The 15,758-nt window shown below is 41.7% G+C and overlaps 1 protein-coding gene across 1 annotated transcript; it reads left to right on the top strand.

The window, feature by feature from the left end:
* The first annotated feature begins 8,140 nt into the window (after window positions 1–8,140).
* On the top strand, window positions 8,141–9,310 carry LOC120359219 (protein ALP1-like). The gene is made up of 3 exons (XM_039456026.1): window positions 8,141–8,368; window positions 8,463–8,562; window positions 8,808–9,310. The coding sequence occupies exons 1-3, from the start codon at window positions 8,178–8,180 to the stop codon at window positions 9,090–9,092; spliced, it is 576 nt and encodes a 191-aa protein (XP_039311960.1). The 5' UTR covers window positions 8,141–8,177; the 3' UTR covers window positions 9,093–9,310.
* Window positions 9,311–15,758: the final 6,448 nt, after the last annotated feature.

Here is a 15,758-nt window from a genome sequence, read left to right as displayed (position 1 = left end):
TCGGATTCAGCAGTTCGTAGTAAACCACACCCCGTTGATCCCACCAAATGCAAAGAAGAAGCTTAGATCCATGAATATTACGTTTTGGTACTGATGATGATGGTTGTCCAGGCTTAACCCATGATTTTTTGCGCTTGGGGTTATCGTAATATATCCACTTTTCATCACCCGTAACAATCCGATGTAAAAAACTTTTTCTTTTATACCGTTGAAGCAGTAACTCGCAAGTCAAAAAACACCTTTCAACGTCCCTCGGCTTTAATTCGTATGGGATCCAATGTCCTTCCTTTTGGATTATCCTTAACGCTTTAAGTCGTTTTCCCACTGTTGAAAAGTCAACCCCCAACGATGTGGACAACTCTTCGAGCGTTTGAGTTGAGTTCTCCTCAAGTAATGTCTCCAATTCTTTGTCTTCAAACTTTTTTGTCAAACTTCAAACTGTCCAGGTCGTTCCTTGTCTTCTAAGTCGAAATCACCGCTCTTGAATCGCGCAAATCACTTCCGACACGTTTGTTCAGCTAAAGCTTGCTCACCGTAAACTTCTTCTAAAATCCGACGGGTTTCCGCAGCAGTTTTATTCATATGAAAGTAATGTAATAAAACTCCCCGCAAAAACACTTTATTTGGTATAAATTTAGACATATTTAAATAATTATAACTTGATGTTATTAACAAGTGAAAGTAAGATGTCGTAAAAATAACACCTAACCTAACAACTGATTTAAGATAAATTTGCTTCTGACGGTAAAAACAGAAAACTGTAGTATCCCCGCCATCTCTCGTAAAACGCTACGAATTAATTCCAACACCTAATATATTTTCTTATTGCCAAATAATAGCACTTTTTATTTTCAAAACTACAACTTATCTGATATATCAAAGGCTTTGATCCGCTTCCTTTCAATTAAGTTTTGGAATATTTCTGAGATTTCACCGATTAAAACTCAGGTTACATCAACCGGTTGTCAAAACATAATTTACTAATACTACGATACATTCATGATCGCTGACGCAGCATTCGTTTATAATAGTCATGAACGTAAAAACAACTAAGAACGAAACGTGGACCCTAAAATTGAACCCTAGGCATACCTGGCACAAACTGTATCAATAAGCCAAAGGGGAACAAAGATATGAGCAGAGAAGGAAAGGCAAATGGAATTAAAAATAGAAGACCATCTACCTGTGACGAAAAGGAAAGAAGGATGACAAAGCAGATGATCGACGCAGCGAAAAAAAAATCCCCAATACAACGGCAATCACAATAACTAGGGACGTCAACGGGCCGTCCTATGCCAATATTCTAAGAAATGTCAGGGACAAAATCTCCCTGAAGGATATTGGCAATCAATCAACAAAAATTAAGAAGGCGGTCAACGGGGACATTATTATTAAAATGCCCGGAAGAGATACAACCGAAAAAGCGGATAAACTCGTTAAAAAGCTAAGGCAGCAGTTTAACGATGATAACGTAAGAATCTTGCATCCGACTAGAACGGAAGATATACTAATAACCAATTTCGATGACTCCGTAATGCAGTACGAAGTAAAATTGACAATCTCCGAGCGGAGGGAATGCCCCTTTTCTAACATGAGAATAGGACTGATAAGGTTTATGAGAAATGGCCTATACTCTATATGGGCGAGATGTTCGTTGGCTGCGGCGATCAGAGTCGCCGAGGCCGGGAAAATAAATCAAGGATGGACAACAGTCAGGGTACTGTTGGAAGAGCGTATGCTGCATTACTACCGGTGTATGGCATTGGGACATACGAGAGAGCGATGCCCTTCCATGATCGACAGGAGCGGCTGCTGCTTTAACTGCGGCAGCGACGCGCATAAAAGGAGAGAATGCAAGAGCAAATTATTCTGCCCGGTTTGATAAGAGCGCATATTGACCCACGATCATAGCCTAGGAGGGAAGGGTTGCAAGCCCGTGGCCCTAAAAAACACGCAAAGAGGGAGCTCAGGGAAAAGGACACCTCCGGTTTTTAGGCCAGTTGCGTGCACGAGTAAGAGGAAAGCGGTTAAAGATGGGAAAAACACGGAGAAGGTTGAACGCGAGGAAAATAAAGATAAGAGCGAATTTGTTCTTTCTTTTGTTGCAGGTGTTCGTAAGAGGTCGATGGCTGAGGCCCTGAACGAAAGCTGGAAATCGCGTTTGGTTAAGACTGCCCATTTTTTGTTGCGTGGGGTAGCTGATGCAAGGAAGGGCGCCCTACTGATAAAATAGCGTATTGCTGGCCGGGGGATGCCCAAAAAATCCCATGAGGATACATTCAAGGAGAGGTTTTTAGGAGGTAGGCAATGCGGGTAGAATTGAAGCGATGTACACTCGTGAGCTAAAAGGTTGCAACACAATTTCTTTGATGGTTTTTGGAATATAAACTTGCTCATCTATCGGCAAACGTAATTGGTTAGATCCACAAATAAGAACCAATTACGTTCGCCGTTCGATGAGCAAGTCTACATTCCAAAAACCATCGAAGAAAATGTGTTGCAACCTTTTAACTCACGACTGTACATCGCTTCAATTCTACCCGCATCGCCTACCTCCTAAATTGTACCCGCATCGAATCCTTCACACCTCATAGTAATGAGCCCCGGGGCGTTTTCCCTTCTTCGTCGGGCGAGGGCAGTCAGTACGGTTGACCGGGAGGGGGTAGGTATCGGCAGGATCCGTCCCGCCGAGCAGTTTGGCTTGCTATCGTTTGTCGTAGACAGAGTATGCAAAGATTTTCTTTTTCTCTCGTAATAAAAAAAAAGATAAGTCAAGATTTGATTGGTCGGCTATTGCACCAGGCGCTATTGGATCCTGTCCAGTATCAATAAGTCCTTCTATATTTGGTGTGCATATAACACAATAGTACTTCCAAAGGAAAAGTTCGTGCGAGCAATCATTCAGAAGTTATGCTGAGCTACAGAAATAAGCTATGCTAATGGAATTTAACAAATTCTAAACAAGTTGTAAAAATTGTTTTCAGCTATGCGAGATCTATATAACTCAGTAGTTTCTATTTTTGGATAAAAAGTAATTAGTATACTGTTACGTCTAGAGTTTTCAGGCAAGTCTCTTTATTTATGTCAGCGAGTAAGACTAAGAAAATGGGGCTTGAATGGAGACAGGGAAAGATGCAATAGATCTTTGGTCTCGTGCACACGTGTTTCAAGGGTACGTGCAACGAATCAAAAGCATTAAGTAAGCTCGAATGAGGTCAGTATGTCATGGGCATTCTATGATTCTCATTCGATCTCGTGCCTTCGTGTGGTCTTTATTTTACGTAAACGAATCGAATTGATTTGACCTGGGATTGGACCGAGTGTAATATTGTTCGAGCGAGGGATCGGAGGTAGTTAAAGTAAATGAATTAAGAAATGATTAAAAGTAAAACTACAATTTATTCTAACATTAAGAGAAGTATAAATGATTATAAATTAAGATGATTATAAAATTATCATAAAGTAATCAAGGAATAATATAAATAATTAATGAAAACTTAACGGTAGATAATAGAAGAATTTATTAATAAAAGAAATTAGATTACAAAATTCTATTGATTAAATTCCTATGAATACATTTAATATTTGCATAGGTGTGTGTATGTGCTACCTGTGTGGTTGAACGAGGTATCATTTGAGATTTCTATTCTATTAAGGTAGTGGTTGTTTAACAAATTTGCAAAGAAATGTAAGTACAAGTTTCTATTAGATTCGACTAATTATTATATTAATTGTTTAAAAGAGATTTTTATGTTAGGGTAGGGGGAGAGGAGTAAAGAGGTTTGCTATTTCATCTAAGATTTGTGGAAAGAGACGGTCGAAGAGTTCTTCTGTTTCTTGACGGTTAGTTAGGGGAAAAAGAAATGTTAATCGAGGGGCGGGAGGAGGAGACGAAGGAACAGATTTTTTTGTTTGATCGGGATATGTAAAAGCCAGTGAAAGAGGTTTCTTAATTTTTTATTAAATTTCGCGGGAGTAAATCCGGGGAGTGATAAAAGAAATCAGAGACTAAGTTTCCATTGAGAGTTTAAATAGGGTCGGAGTCGGGTTGGCTCGCTTGTTTCCACCGGCTAAAAATTATGTAGGACTGCGGTGAGATTGCGGCAAGGTTGGATATAACTGTATACAAGATATCCTAATATATGTTAAGATTAAGGTTGTGTTTATTACAGTTGTCATTAAAATGGATCCAAGAGTTCTCTTATAGCGAATTCGGTTGGACTGCACCAGTGTGCATTGGTGCACATTAAGGTCAACGTACATGAATTGATGTAAGATGTATGTTCATTATCAGTATAAATATATAAACAAATTATATTATGAAATTTTCTCTTTTATGTTATTTGATAAGATACAAGTATTAAAAATTTCGCCAGTCGAGATATTTGCAGTTTATTTTTATACTAGATCAATGTATTAGGTGTTGGAATTAATTCGTAGCGTTTTTTTAGAGAGAAACAATGATTTATTCTAAGTTTAAATATAAAAATACGTTACTAAAAATATTTTCCATCGCTTGCCACAACTTTTTCCCATCTTTCGGGTAAGAGACGGATACCCTGTCGAAAAAACGCTTCGTCCTTAGAGGCGATCCATGAATCAATCCAAGTTTTGCATTCTTCATAAGAAGTAAATTTCTCCGCGGACAAACCATGGGCCATCGACCGGAACAAGTGATAATCCGAAGGAGCAATATCTGGAGAATACGGCGGGTGGGTTAGGACTTCCCATTTCAGTGTTTGCAGGTACGTTTGCACTGGCTTTGCGACGTGCGGTCTAGTATTGTCGTGCAGCAAAATAATTTTGTCGTGCCTTTCGCTCCATTCCGGCCGTTTCTCCTTCAATGCCCGACTCAAGCGCATCAATTGCAGTCGGTAACGATCTCCAGTGATGGTTTCATTCGGATTCAGCAGTTCGTAGTAAACCACACCCCGTTGATCCCACCAAATGCAAAGAAGAAGCTTAGATCCATGAATATTACGTTTTGGTACTGATGATGATGGTTGTCCAGGCTTAACCCATGATTTTTTGCGCTTGGGGTTATCGTAATATATCCACTTTTTATCACCCGTAACAATCCGATGTAAAAAACTTTTTCTTTTGTACCGTTGAAGCAGTAACTCGCAAGTCAAAAAACGCCTTTCAACGTCCCTCGGCTTTAATTCGTATGGGATCCAATGTCCTTTCTTTTGGATTATCCTTAACGCTTTAAGTCGTTTTCCCACTGTTGAAAAGTCAACCCCCAACGATGTGGACAACTCTTCGAGCGTTTGAGTTGAGTTCTCCTCAAGTAATGTCTCCAATTCTTTGTCTTCAAACTTTTTTGGCTGTCCAGGTCGTTCCTTGTCTTCTAAGTCGAAATCACCGCTCTTGAATGGCGCAAACCACTTCCGACACGTTTGTTCAGCTAAAGCTTGCTCACCGTAAACTTCTTCTAAAATCCTATGGCTTTCCGCAGCAGTTTTATTCATATGAAAGTAATGTAATAAAACTCCCCGCAAAAACACTTTATTTGGTATAAATTTAGACATATTTAAATAATTATAACTTGATGTTATTAACAAGTGAAAGTAAGATGGAAAAATAACACCTAACCTAACAACTGATTTAAGATAAATTTGCTTCTGACGGAAGATTTGCTCTGGTAGACTTGCTCATCGAACGGTGAACGTCATTGGTTCTTACCTGTGAATCCAACCAATTAAGCATCAAACCATCTAACCATTGAAAAAAATGTGTTGCAACATTTTAGCTCACGACTGTACATCCAAGGACGTTGATTCTGTTCATAAAGAAATTTTCCAAGCTGAGAAGTCATCACTTTTTACATACTTGCAGTTCATGATTAATGAAATGACTAGAGTTTATTGGTCGTTACGTTAATGAATAAACTGTAAGTGTATAGAAAGACAGCGACTTCTCAGTTTGGAAAATTTCCCCATGGACAGAATCAAAGTCTTTGGGTGTACATACACTAGTGCATTCGACTAAATTATTAATTTCGCAGTACCAGAATAACAAAGACTTTTTTTTATTTTACAAAATTGGCGACAAAAATTAGAAAAATTATGACATATGTTATTTAATATTACAAATACATAGTTATTTTCATTTGGACAAATGATGGCAATACAAAGTTTAAGACACCTATGTGAATATGGATGAAAGTCAGAAGTTTTGACTTTTGGAAAAGAATTGTGTTACGTCTGGCGTTCAAAAATTTTTTTTTCTCTTTTCTCACGCCATCCGATAATATTTCTAAATCAAAACATTTCTAAAACAGTTGCGTTAAACTATGGATTCATTTATGATTTTGGAAAATTCCCTTTGATATTAATAATCGCATAATTAACTAATATATCGGATTCATTCGGTATGGATGTGTCGATTTTAAAATATTAAAATTTAAAGAATGCGCCGGCAAACGCGCGCGGCCATACAGCGTTCTCGAACATTTGGCGGCGCGCGATCGCGCGGCGGATTACGGCGGATTACGGATTATGTCCCCCTTCTTCACTACCTCTCCTTTGTAGGACATGGCAGTTGAACCACACCGAGCTTATGCTTGAGTGCGGCCTCGGCCTAACCTACACTCCTTCTCTCCTTCCTCGCTCTCCTTTCCTCAGATTGATCGCGGCGTAATTTGCTTGCACCACTACCTTCCATTTTTCCTTTTTACCCTGAGAGGTGTGTTTGCTCGAGTTGCGCGCGACCTGATGTCATGCTTGTGTTTGCGCCTTCTTCGCCACCTCTTCTCCTTTCTTAACCTCTCTCCCTTCTTTAAAAATCCCACTGGAATCCTGATTTATTCTTCGACACTCGAGTACTCAAGAATTAAAATTTAAACTAAAAATGTTTAATTTTAAATCAGAATTAAATTCAATCTTAAAATTCAAGATTTAAACATTTAATAATTTGAAAATTGTAACTTTCAAGTTCACTCCGCTGTTCCACACGCCACATTTCTACGCTCACGCTCCTCTCTCTCTAATTAACTTAATATTCGGAAAACCGATAAAAATTTATTTTTATTTCTTTCTTAATCAAAAATTTTATTAATCAACAAAAATGGCAATCCTTTACAAAGCAACATGGGCAGGAAGACCCACCGTGGTAAAGCCGGAAGACGTAGACAATTTCGCTCTACGAAAAGAATTGAACGAAATTAAAATTTTCATCTACATACTGGGCGGACCTCCCTGACGTCCCATCTTTCCCGGCGGAATTTCCGGTCCTTGAGTTTCCGGATCTCACAGTTCCCTTCCATCCTCCCACACGAGACATGAGGAAGGAGATCGCCGAATTTCGGAAAAGAGCAGCAAAACCGACAAACGGTTATATACCGAACAGAATTCCCACGCGACTCGTTGTTCCATCTATTTACACGAGGAAACCTATAGCAACGCGAAGATTGCCGCGTATCGTTTCAAATGTAAAAGTAAATTTTAAAATATTGAAAACCGCGAGCTAGGAATTGTAAAACCATAATGATCATAATGATTATAAATTTAATTGTTATCTTTGTTCATGTTAATATATTTATTTTAACAATCAGACCAGTTTATTTATGGCGTTTTTATAGTTCTTCATATAAATAAATTCATAAAGTATTTTTCTACTTAACTATGCTCTTAAAAATCATTTAAACCTTATCCCACGCCACCGCTCCTAGTCATGCCAAATTAACCAATAAAATATAATAATTATAATAATCCGAAAATACAAAATAAATAACACATTGAAATTGTCTGGGATTAAACACCAGACTGGTGACAGCAGCCCATTACTAACTATTTAAAATCACAAAATAAATTAATAAATAAAACACATAATCAAATTTTTCCCAAAAACGTCTGACCTACGCCCGGACGCAACAAATTGTATTAATAGAATATTTAGATGAGGACTGGCTCAAAATATTTAGAATAAAAAAATTTGTATTTCTTTACATATGTGACAAACTACAAAATAGATTGCAACCTGCAGTACCATTCTTGATAGCTAGAGAAGCAATTTCTGTACAAAAGGCAGTTGCAGTTACCATATTTTATCTTGCAAGCTGCTGTGAATACCGAGTTATTGGTAACTTATTTGGAATTCACAAGATATCAGTGTGGAGATGTGTCCACAAAGTTGTTGAAGCAATAAATGATATATTACTACCAATATGGATCAAGATGTCTAATGAATTTGAGTGTATGATGTCTGCTCAAGTGTATGAGGAACGTACACACATCCCACAACTCATCGGGGCTATTGATGGGACACACATTCCTGTGTTACCACCTGCAGATGGATATAAAGATTTTATAAATCGGAAGGGATGGCCATCAATAATATTGCAAGGTGTAGTTGATCATACACTGAGGTACATGTAATAAGTTATGCATATAAAAGTCTATATATAACGATATATTTAACATACTAAAATTATGTACAATATTTTGAATAATTAATGTTAGATTCAAAAATATTAATTGCCGTGCCCCTGGATCAGCACATGATGCAGCAGTCTTCAAAGAATCAAATTTCTTTACATACTACAAACATTTAATACCACAGGTGAGATAACAAATGTTATTATGGAAATTAAATTATTAAATTTTTACTTAAAATAATAAACAGAAAGAATTAGACTTTGATTATTCAATTGATTAATTAATCAAATAAATTATTAAAGCAGGATTCAAAAATTGTTATAGTTAGGACTAAATTAATATTACAGAAAAAATATAGAATATTCAAATTTAAATCAAGATATTAATATAAATTTATAATTGTATCATAATTCTTGTACAATCTTTCAGAAAACAGTGACATTAAATAACGTTGAAATACCCTTTATGATAATGGGAGACCCAGCATATCCTTTGCTTCCATGGCTGCTGAAAGGATATACCAGATGTAGACGTCTAACTCCGGAAGAAGAATCATTTAATGTTTATTTAAACACTGGGCGTGTGGATATAGAATTAGCATTTGGACGTTTAAAAGCGCGGTGGCGTCGTATTTTAAAAAGGATTGATACCCACTTCACCTTTGCGCCCCAAGTCGTAGCTGCCTGCTGTATACTTCATAATATTCACAAATAAGCATTCAAATGTGCATGGATAAGAGACATTGGTGAATTTGATGTACTTTTTCCACAACCAGAAGGAACAATGTCACATGAATATGATGATTTGAATGCATCAAATATTAGAAACACACTCATGAATCATTTATCTCAATTTCCCCTACGGAGATCATTCCGTTAATGTAACAGGATTAGTTTTCTGCAAAGAGCATGAACTGCGCATCCGTATCAAAATAGTACAATACATCAAATGTGGTTGACAAAAATTACAAATATTTTATAATGCAAAAGCATTTTATTATGTGTTTACATAATATACTTCTTTTAATAATGTTACGGTTCGTATGTCAGAAACACATATTCAAGCAACGTTACGGCCTTTGCATTTTCGAGGATCATGAATCGATCTCGTGATCTATTGTTTCCTTCGGTGCGTGCGTCGTTCTTGCCGCTTCGCAACGAAAGCTTGTGTTACCGTCCGAAAAGTCAGTCCGTATATAGATCGTCTAGCGTACGGATGTAATCGTTCGCAGTCTCACCCGAGTGTGTGTCGAATAGAATGCTCCCGTGAGCTAACTATATAGAAAGTTAAGACATTGTAAACGAATGTGAAATATACAGTAAAGTTGTTCATTTTAGTCAGTTAAATAGTGCATCATTTCTGTTTCATCTCCTCTTATATCATTTCACGAGTCCATCTATAACGCTCGCAACGGCACAAAAAAAAACAACTTGAGTGGAGCGACAGAATCGGAGGTGTCGCTACATTTAATGGTCCTTCGAGCCGGATCGCGGGTGGACATCAAAGGGATTCGTGAACTTTCTCAGTGCGTATCAACAACTATTAACCCTTTACGTGGATATCGCATACGTTTTCGACATATATCGTGTGTTTATCTAAGGAGAACAGTAATCTGTTTATCGCGAGGCAACGCGCTTGAGGGCCGAGCCGAGTGACCTCGAAATACCATAACGCGCATTCTATCGGCTCGTGTCGTGCAGGTGTCTTCTGCGGGCAGCTGAATTCCTCTTTTCTTTCCTTTCCCTCTTCTTACCTTTGTTACCATCGCAAGCGACTCGTATACTCGGTGAACAATACTTGTGCGAATTTAGTGAACTTAGTGCTCATACAGTGTGGCAACGATCAAAGAGTTGCTCAAGCAACAAGACACTCAAATTGGACAGATTGCTCGTGCGGTGACGAATCTGAAGAAGATCGGAGCCAACAATTACACCGTCTACAAGGTGAAACATCGTCTCGAGTCCTTGGAAAAGCTGTGGGAGAAGGTTCAACTCGTCAATGTACAACTTATTCAAAAGGCGTCTGAAGAAGAAAGAGGCCAACTAGCATACTTCACGCAGGACAAGTTTCTTCAAGCTGAGGAAGAGTATCTTGAGGCTTCGGACTACATGGCCGATGTCATCGAGAGCCTCTCCACGACTTCCCCCAATCCGGGGATTTCAAGTGAAGTCAGTCTTATGAACTCGACCACTGAGACAACTTCCGCTACGAAGCTCAGCCGTATCGAACTCTCCGAATTTTCCGGTGACCGTTTACGTTGGACCTATTTCCGCGACATGTTTGAAACTCTCGTGATTAATAATTTGTCACTGAATAATGTCACGCGCTTACATTATTTGATGTCTAAACTGAAGGGCGATGCAGCTTTATTATTACGAAACTTTAAAATTTCCGAAGATAACTTTGAGCTCGCATGAAAGGCGTTAACGGACGAATTCGCGAATACGCGTTCAATCATTAATTCACACTTGCAATCAATTGTTGACTTACCGATTGTGAAGGCCGAAATAGCCAGCGCACTTCGAAATTTACGTGACGTAATGCAATCAGCGATCGAGGCGTTGTCGAATCTTAGACGTCCTGTCGACAAATAAAACGATCTTTTGATTTTTATTCTTACAAAGAAACTGCCCTCTCGCACTCATCAGGAGTGGCAAATGGAGTTGGGGGACTCTTACGAACCATCAACATTCGACGCGTTTCTAAAGTTTATTTCCAAGCGAATTAGAGGTCTCGATGATGATAATCCAACAAATACGAACGATACCGTAGCCGGAAGGTCGTGCAATTCGAAGGCAAAGATTCATACCGCGAATCAATCATCCGCACAAGACTCTCGTAAGTGCCCCGCTTGTTCCGAAAAGCACCTCCTATTTTGATGCAATAAATTCGTCCCCTTGGACGTCGATCAACGCTTCGCCCTAGCGAAAAAATTAAGGTATTGCATGAATTGGTTGCGACCCGGTCATTCCACCAGTGCGTGTACAAATCCACAAAAATGCTTCAAGTGCGACAAGGCGCACCATATGTACTTGCATCGCGATGTCAAAAATAACGAGAGTACGTCGTGTGGCGAGAATAAACCCGTCGCTCCGGGTACTGCAAATCAAGAAAATGTCGGTCCATCCGTACATACCGCGTCAGCATGCTTGTCGAAGAGTCCCACCGTGCTTTTCGCTACCGCATGGGTAAATTTGCGTACTCGTGAAAACCGAGTAGTACGGGTACGCGCGCTTCTAGATCAGGGGACCACTCATACGTTCATTACGGAGACACTGGCTCAATCACTGCATACGTCATGTCAACGTACGACTCTGCCTGTGTCGTGGTTTGGCGCCCAATACTCCGGCACGGCAAAGGCGATGATAAAACTCTCGCTCGAGTCGTGTATGACGCCCGGCATATCTCTGCCGATCAAGGCGTATGTGTTCAATCGGATAACTTTGTACAGTACCTCCAAACGCAGTCCTGCTTCTGATTGGCCACATCTACACAGACTCAATCTTGCCGATCCTGATCTCGCGGATCGAACCCCAATACAACTGTTAATTGGAGCGGAATTATACGGCTCTCTATTGCGAGATGGTCTTCGGCAAGGTCCGTTCGGTAGTCCCACGGCACAATTGACGATTTTTAGATGGATCGTCTCTGGCCCTACTGACGATAACGATTCCGATGCGACGGTTTGCGTTGCGTCAACCGATAATGAGTATACGGACCTAAACCGAATCCTCGTGCGATTCTAGGAGACCGAGGACATTCCTGCGACATCAAGCCTCACCTCGGACGAGGAAGAATGCGAGAATTATTTTCGTTCGACGCATGCGAGGGAGGAAAGATGAACGATGAGACGAACGATGTATCGTCCGCCTCCCATTTAAGCAGTCTCCTCCGCCTATAGGAGACTCGAGTTATATAGCGTCCCGCCAGTACAACAAACTAGAAAGACGACTATCGCGCAATACTACGCTCGCTGGATCACGGAGCCTTCCTTCGAGAATACCTTGACCTAGGACACATGGAACTGGTCACCGGACCAGAACCGCAACGCGACGGAGTAGTCTATCTACCGCATCATCCCGTGGTGAAAAGCGAGAGTTTAACTACAAAATTAAGAGTCGTATTTAATGCGTCGTGCGCTACTTCAAATGGGACGTCCCTCAACGATCACCTATACATTGGACCCAAGCTCCAAACCGATCTGACATCTATACTAATCAGGTGGCGACAACACAAACACGTGTATCTTGCCGACATTGAGAAGATGTTTTGACAGATACTGGTACAACATGAAGATTCTGAATACCAGAAAATTTTGTGGCGACCATTTCCACAGGATTCAATCCAATCATATCTCCTACGAACCGTCACATATGGCACCGCTCCCGCGCCATACCTTGCGATACGAGTATTACACCAGTTTGGCGAGGATGAAGGTCATCGATTTCCTCTCGCTCGTCCCATTTTGCAAAATGCGACCTACGTCGATGACATTTTATTTGGTGCTGGGGAGATTGATACGGCCAATGCGATGAGACTACAGCTAGTCAACATGCTCGCGGCGGGCGGATTCAGTCTCCAAAAGTGGGCGTCCAACGCTGCCGAGTTGCTTGAAGATTTACCTTCAAAGGATCGAGCTATTAATATGGATTATTCGTTGGATGAGGATAGCAGCATCAAGGTTCTCGGCATAGCATGGGCACCTCAAGACGATGCCTTCTCCTTCTGTATTTCGCTCCCGCCCCCGTCGGCAGCTACTAAGCGTTTAATTCTAGCAACGATCATCAGAATTTTTGACCCCCTTGGGTGGGCTACCCCGGTAGTCATTACTGCTAAAACCCTGATGCAAGAATTATGGATTAGGACATGCGACTAGGATGAGCCGCTTCCCACAGACCTCAATGAACGGTGGGAAACCTATCGCGGCTCACTTCCGTCTCTCGACAAGGTTTGGATTCCACGCTGGACCGGATCTAAACACGTCAATCACATCGAGCTCCACGGTTTTTCTGACGCATCGATTAAGGCTATAAGTGCCGTGGTGTACATGAGGATCACCTATTCAAGGGATGTCAAGGTCACGCTCATCGCCGCCAAGTCTAAGGTGGCGCCAATAAAAACTCTGTCTATCCCACGACTAGAGTTAAGCGGTGCAGTATCGTTCGATTGCTGCGATACGTTGTCGATGCGATGCAGTCCCCGAATATTGCAATCCATTGCTGGACAGATTCGACAATCGTACTCGAGTGGCTCAAAAAACATCCCTCTACGTGGGCTACGTTTGTAGCTAATTGGGTAAAAATTTAAACTGAGCTACCTTCTGCCACATGGCACTATGTACCGAGCAATTCAAATCCAGCGGATATTGCCTCGCGTGGCATCACTCCTGCGGAGTTAGCATCTTGCAGGCTCTGGTGGTCTGGACCGGATTGGTTAGAACAGGCTCCGAATTTATGACCCATGCGGACTTCCAAGGATACCGGCGAAGATGCCCGCGGCGTCTGCTTCGAAATCCGCAAGGCTGCGGTTCTCCACATCAGCGACTCGCCAAAACCGCTTGCTCTGGACGACCTCCCACATCGACTGTCATCGTGGACGCGTCTTCTTAGAGTGACTGCATATGTCTTTCGGTTCATAGCACGACCTCGTCTGAAACGATCCGGTGATGCACGAACCGATTCTCACCGCCACTGAAGTGGCTGCCGCCCGGAACTTATGGTGTAAGCAGGCTCAACTCAGCTTTGTCTCGGAATATAAGGCCCTCCGACAAAGACAGCCTATAGCATCTCGAAGTTTATTACTGAGATTGACGCCGTTCCTGGACGAAAGTGGCACAATCCGGTTTGGCGGGCGGCTTAAAAACTCACATCTCACATTCTCTGAGCGACACCCGATCATCTTGCCTCGCCATCGTATCAGCGAGCTGATCATAGAGTACGCCTATAAACAAACGCTTCACGCTTCACCCGCAATTGACTCTTTGATACATTTGGCAGAATTACTGGATTTTAGGAGTAAGAAATCTTGTCAAGTCGACTATCCATCGCTGTGTCCCGTGCACTCGCCAACGAGCGTTAACTACGACTCAGCTTATGAGAAACCTGCCTACTTCTCGCGTCACGCCATCTCGCCCGTTCCTGCACACGGGCGTGGATCATGCAGGGCCATTTGCCGTCTTATTCAAGAGAGGAAGAGGGCACTCCTCACACAAGGCTTACGTGTCTATATTCGTTCGTCTCTCGACGCGCGCCATACACTTGGAGCTTGTCTCCGACTTGTCCACGGGAGCCTTCCTTGCTGCATTCAAACGCTTCGTCTCGCGTCGCGGAATTCCAAGCGATGTATATAGCGATAATGGGACTAACTTTCAAGGCGCGGACAGGGAGCTGGCAACTACATTCCGGAACATAACCGGAAACCCAGACTTTGGTTCGCTTCTGACTTCCGATGGGACTTCGTGGCATTTTATTCCGCCCGCTGCCCCCCACTTCGGGGGTATTTGGGAGGCCGGTGTGAAGAGTATGAAGCATCATTTACGACGCATCGTGGGCAAGCATACATTATCAATTGAAGAATTCGGCACTCTTCTCTGTCAAATTGAAGCCTGTCTGAATTCTCGACCGATATCAGCCATGACAAGCGATCCAGAGGACTTTGCGACGCTAACTCCAGGGCATTTCCTCATGGGAGTGCCACTCCTCAACGTCCCCGAGGCATCGGTGATAGACTTGAACGAAAATCGCCTTTCCCGCTATTAACGAGTTCGCGCGATGCTCGAGCATTTTTGGATTGCCTGGTCCCGAGACTATTTACACACCTTACAGCAACGTTCCAAGTGGATACGCTCTCTCCCGGATGCTAAACCTGGAGATCTTGTACTTTTGCGTAACGACTTATTACCGCCCTCCAAATGGGCTCTCGCGCGCATTACCTCTACTCAGCCCGGTGACGATGGATATGTCCGCATTGTTCATTTAAAAACAAAGGATTCCATCTTCGTGAGACCTATATCACAAATCTGTCGTCTCCCGGTAGGTCAGGGTAATTGATTATATGTCGTACCGTTCCGGATACGAGGCGGGCAGTATGTTACGGTTTGTATGTCAGAAACACATATTCAAGCAACGTTACGGCCTTCGCATTTTCGAGGATCATGAATCGATCTCGTGATCTATCGTTTCCTTCCGTGCGTCGTTCTTGCCGCTTCGCTCCGAAAGCTTGTGTTACCGTCCGAAAAGTCCGTATATAGATCGTCTAGCGTACGGATGTAATCGTTCGCAGTCTCACCCGAGTGTGTGTCGAATAGAATGCTCCCGTGAGCTAACTATATAGAAAGTTGAGACATTGTAAACGAATGTGAAATATACAGTAAAGTTGTTC

This window comes from Solenopsis invicta, chromosome 12 (assembly GCF_016802725.1).
Source record: "Solenopsis invicta isolate M01_SB chromosome 12, UNIL_Sinv_3.0, whole genome shotgun sequence".
NCBI classification, from domain to species: domain Eukaryota; kingdom Metazoa; phylum Arthropoda; class Insecta; order Hymenoptera; family Formicidae; genus Solenopsis; species Solenopsis invicta.
The sequence above is the reverse complement of the archived record's forward strand: the minus strand, read 5'-3'. Positions and strand labels throughout refer to the sequence as shown.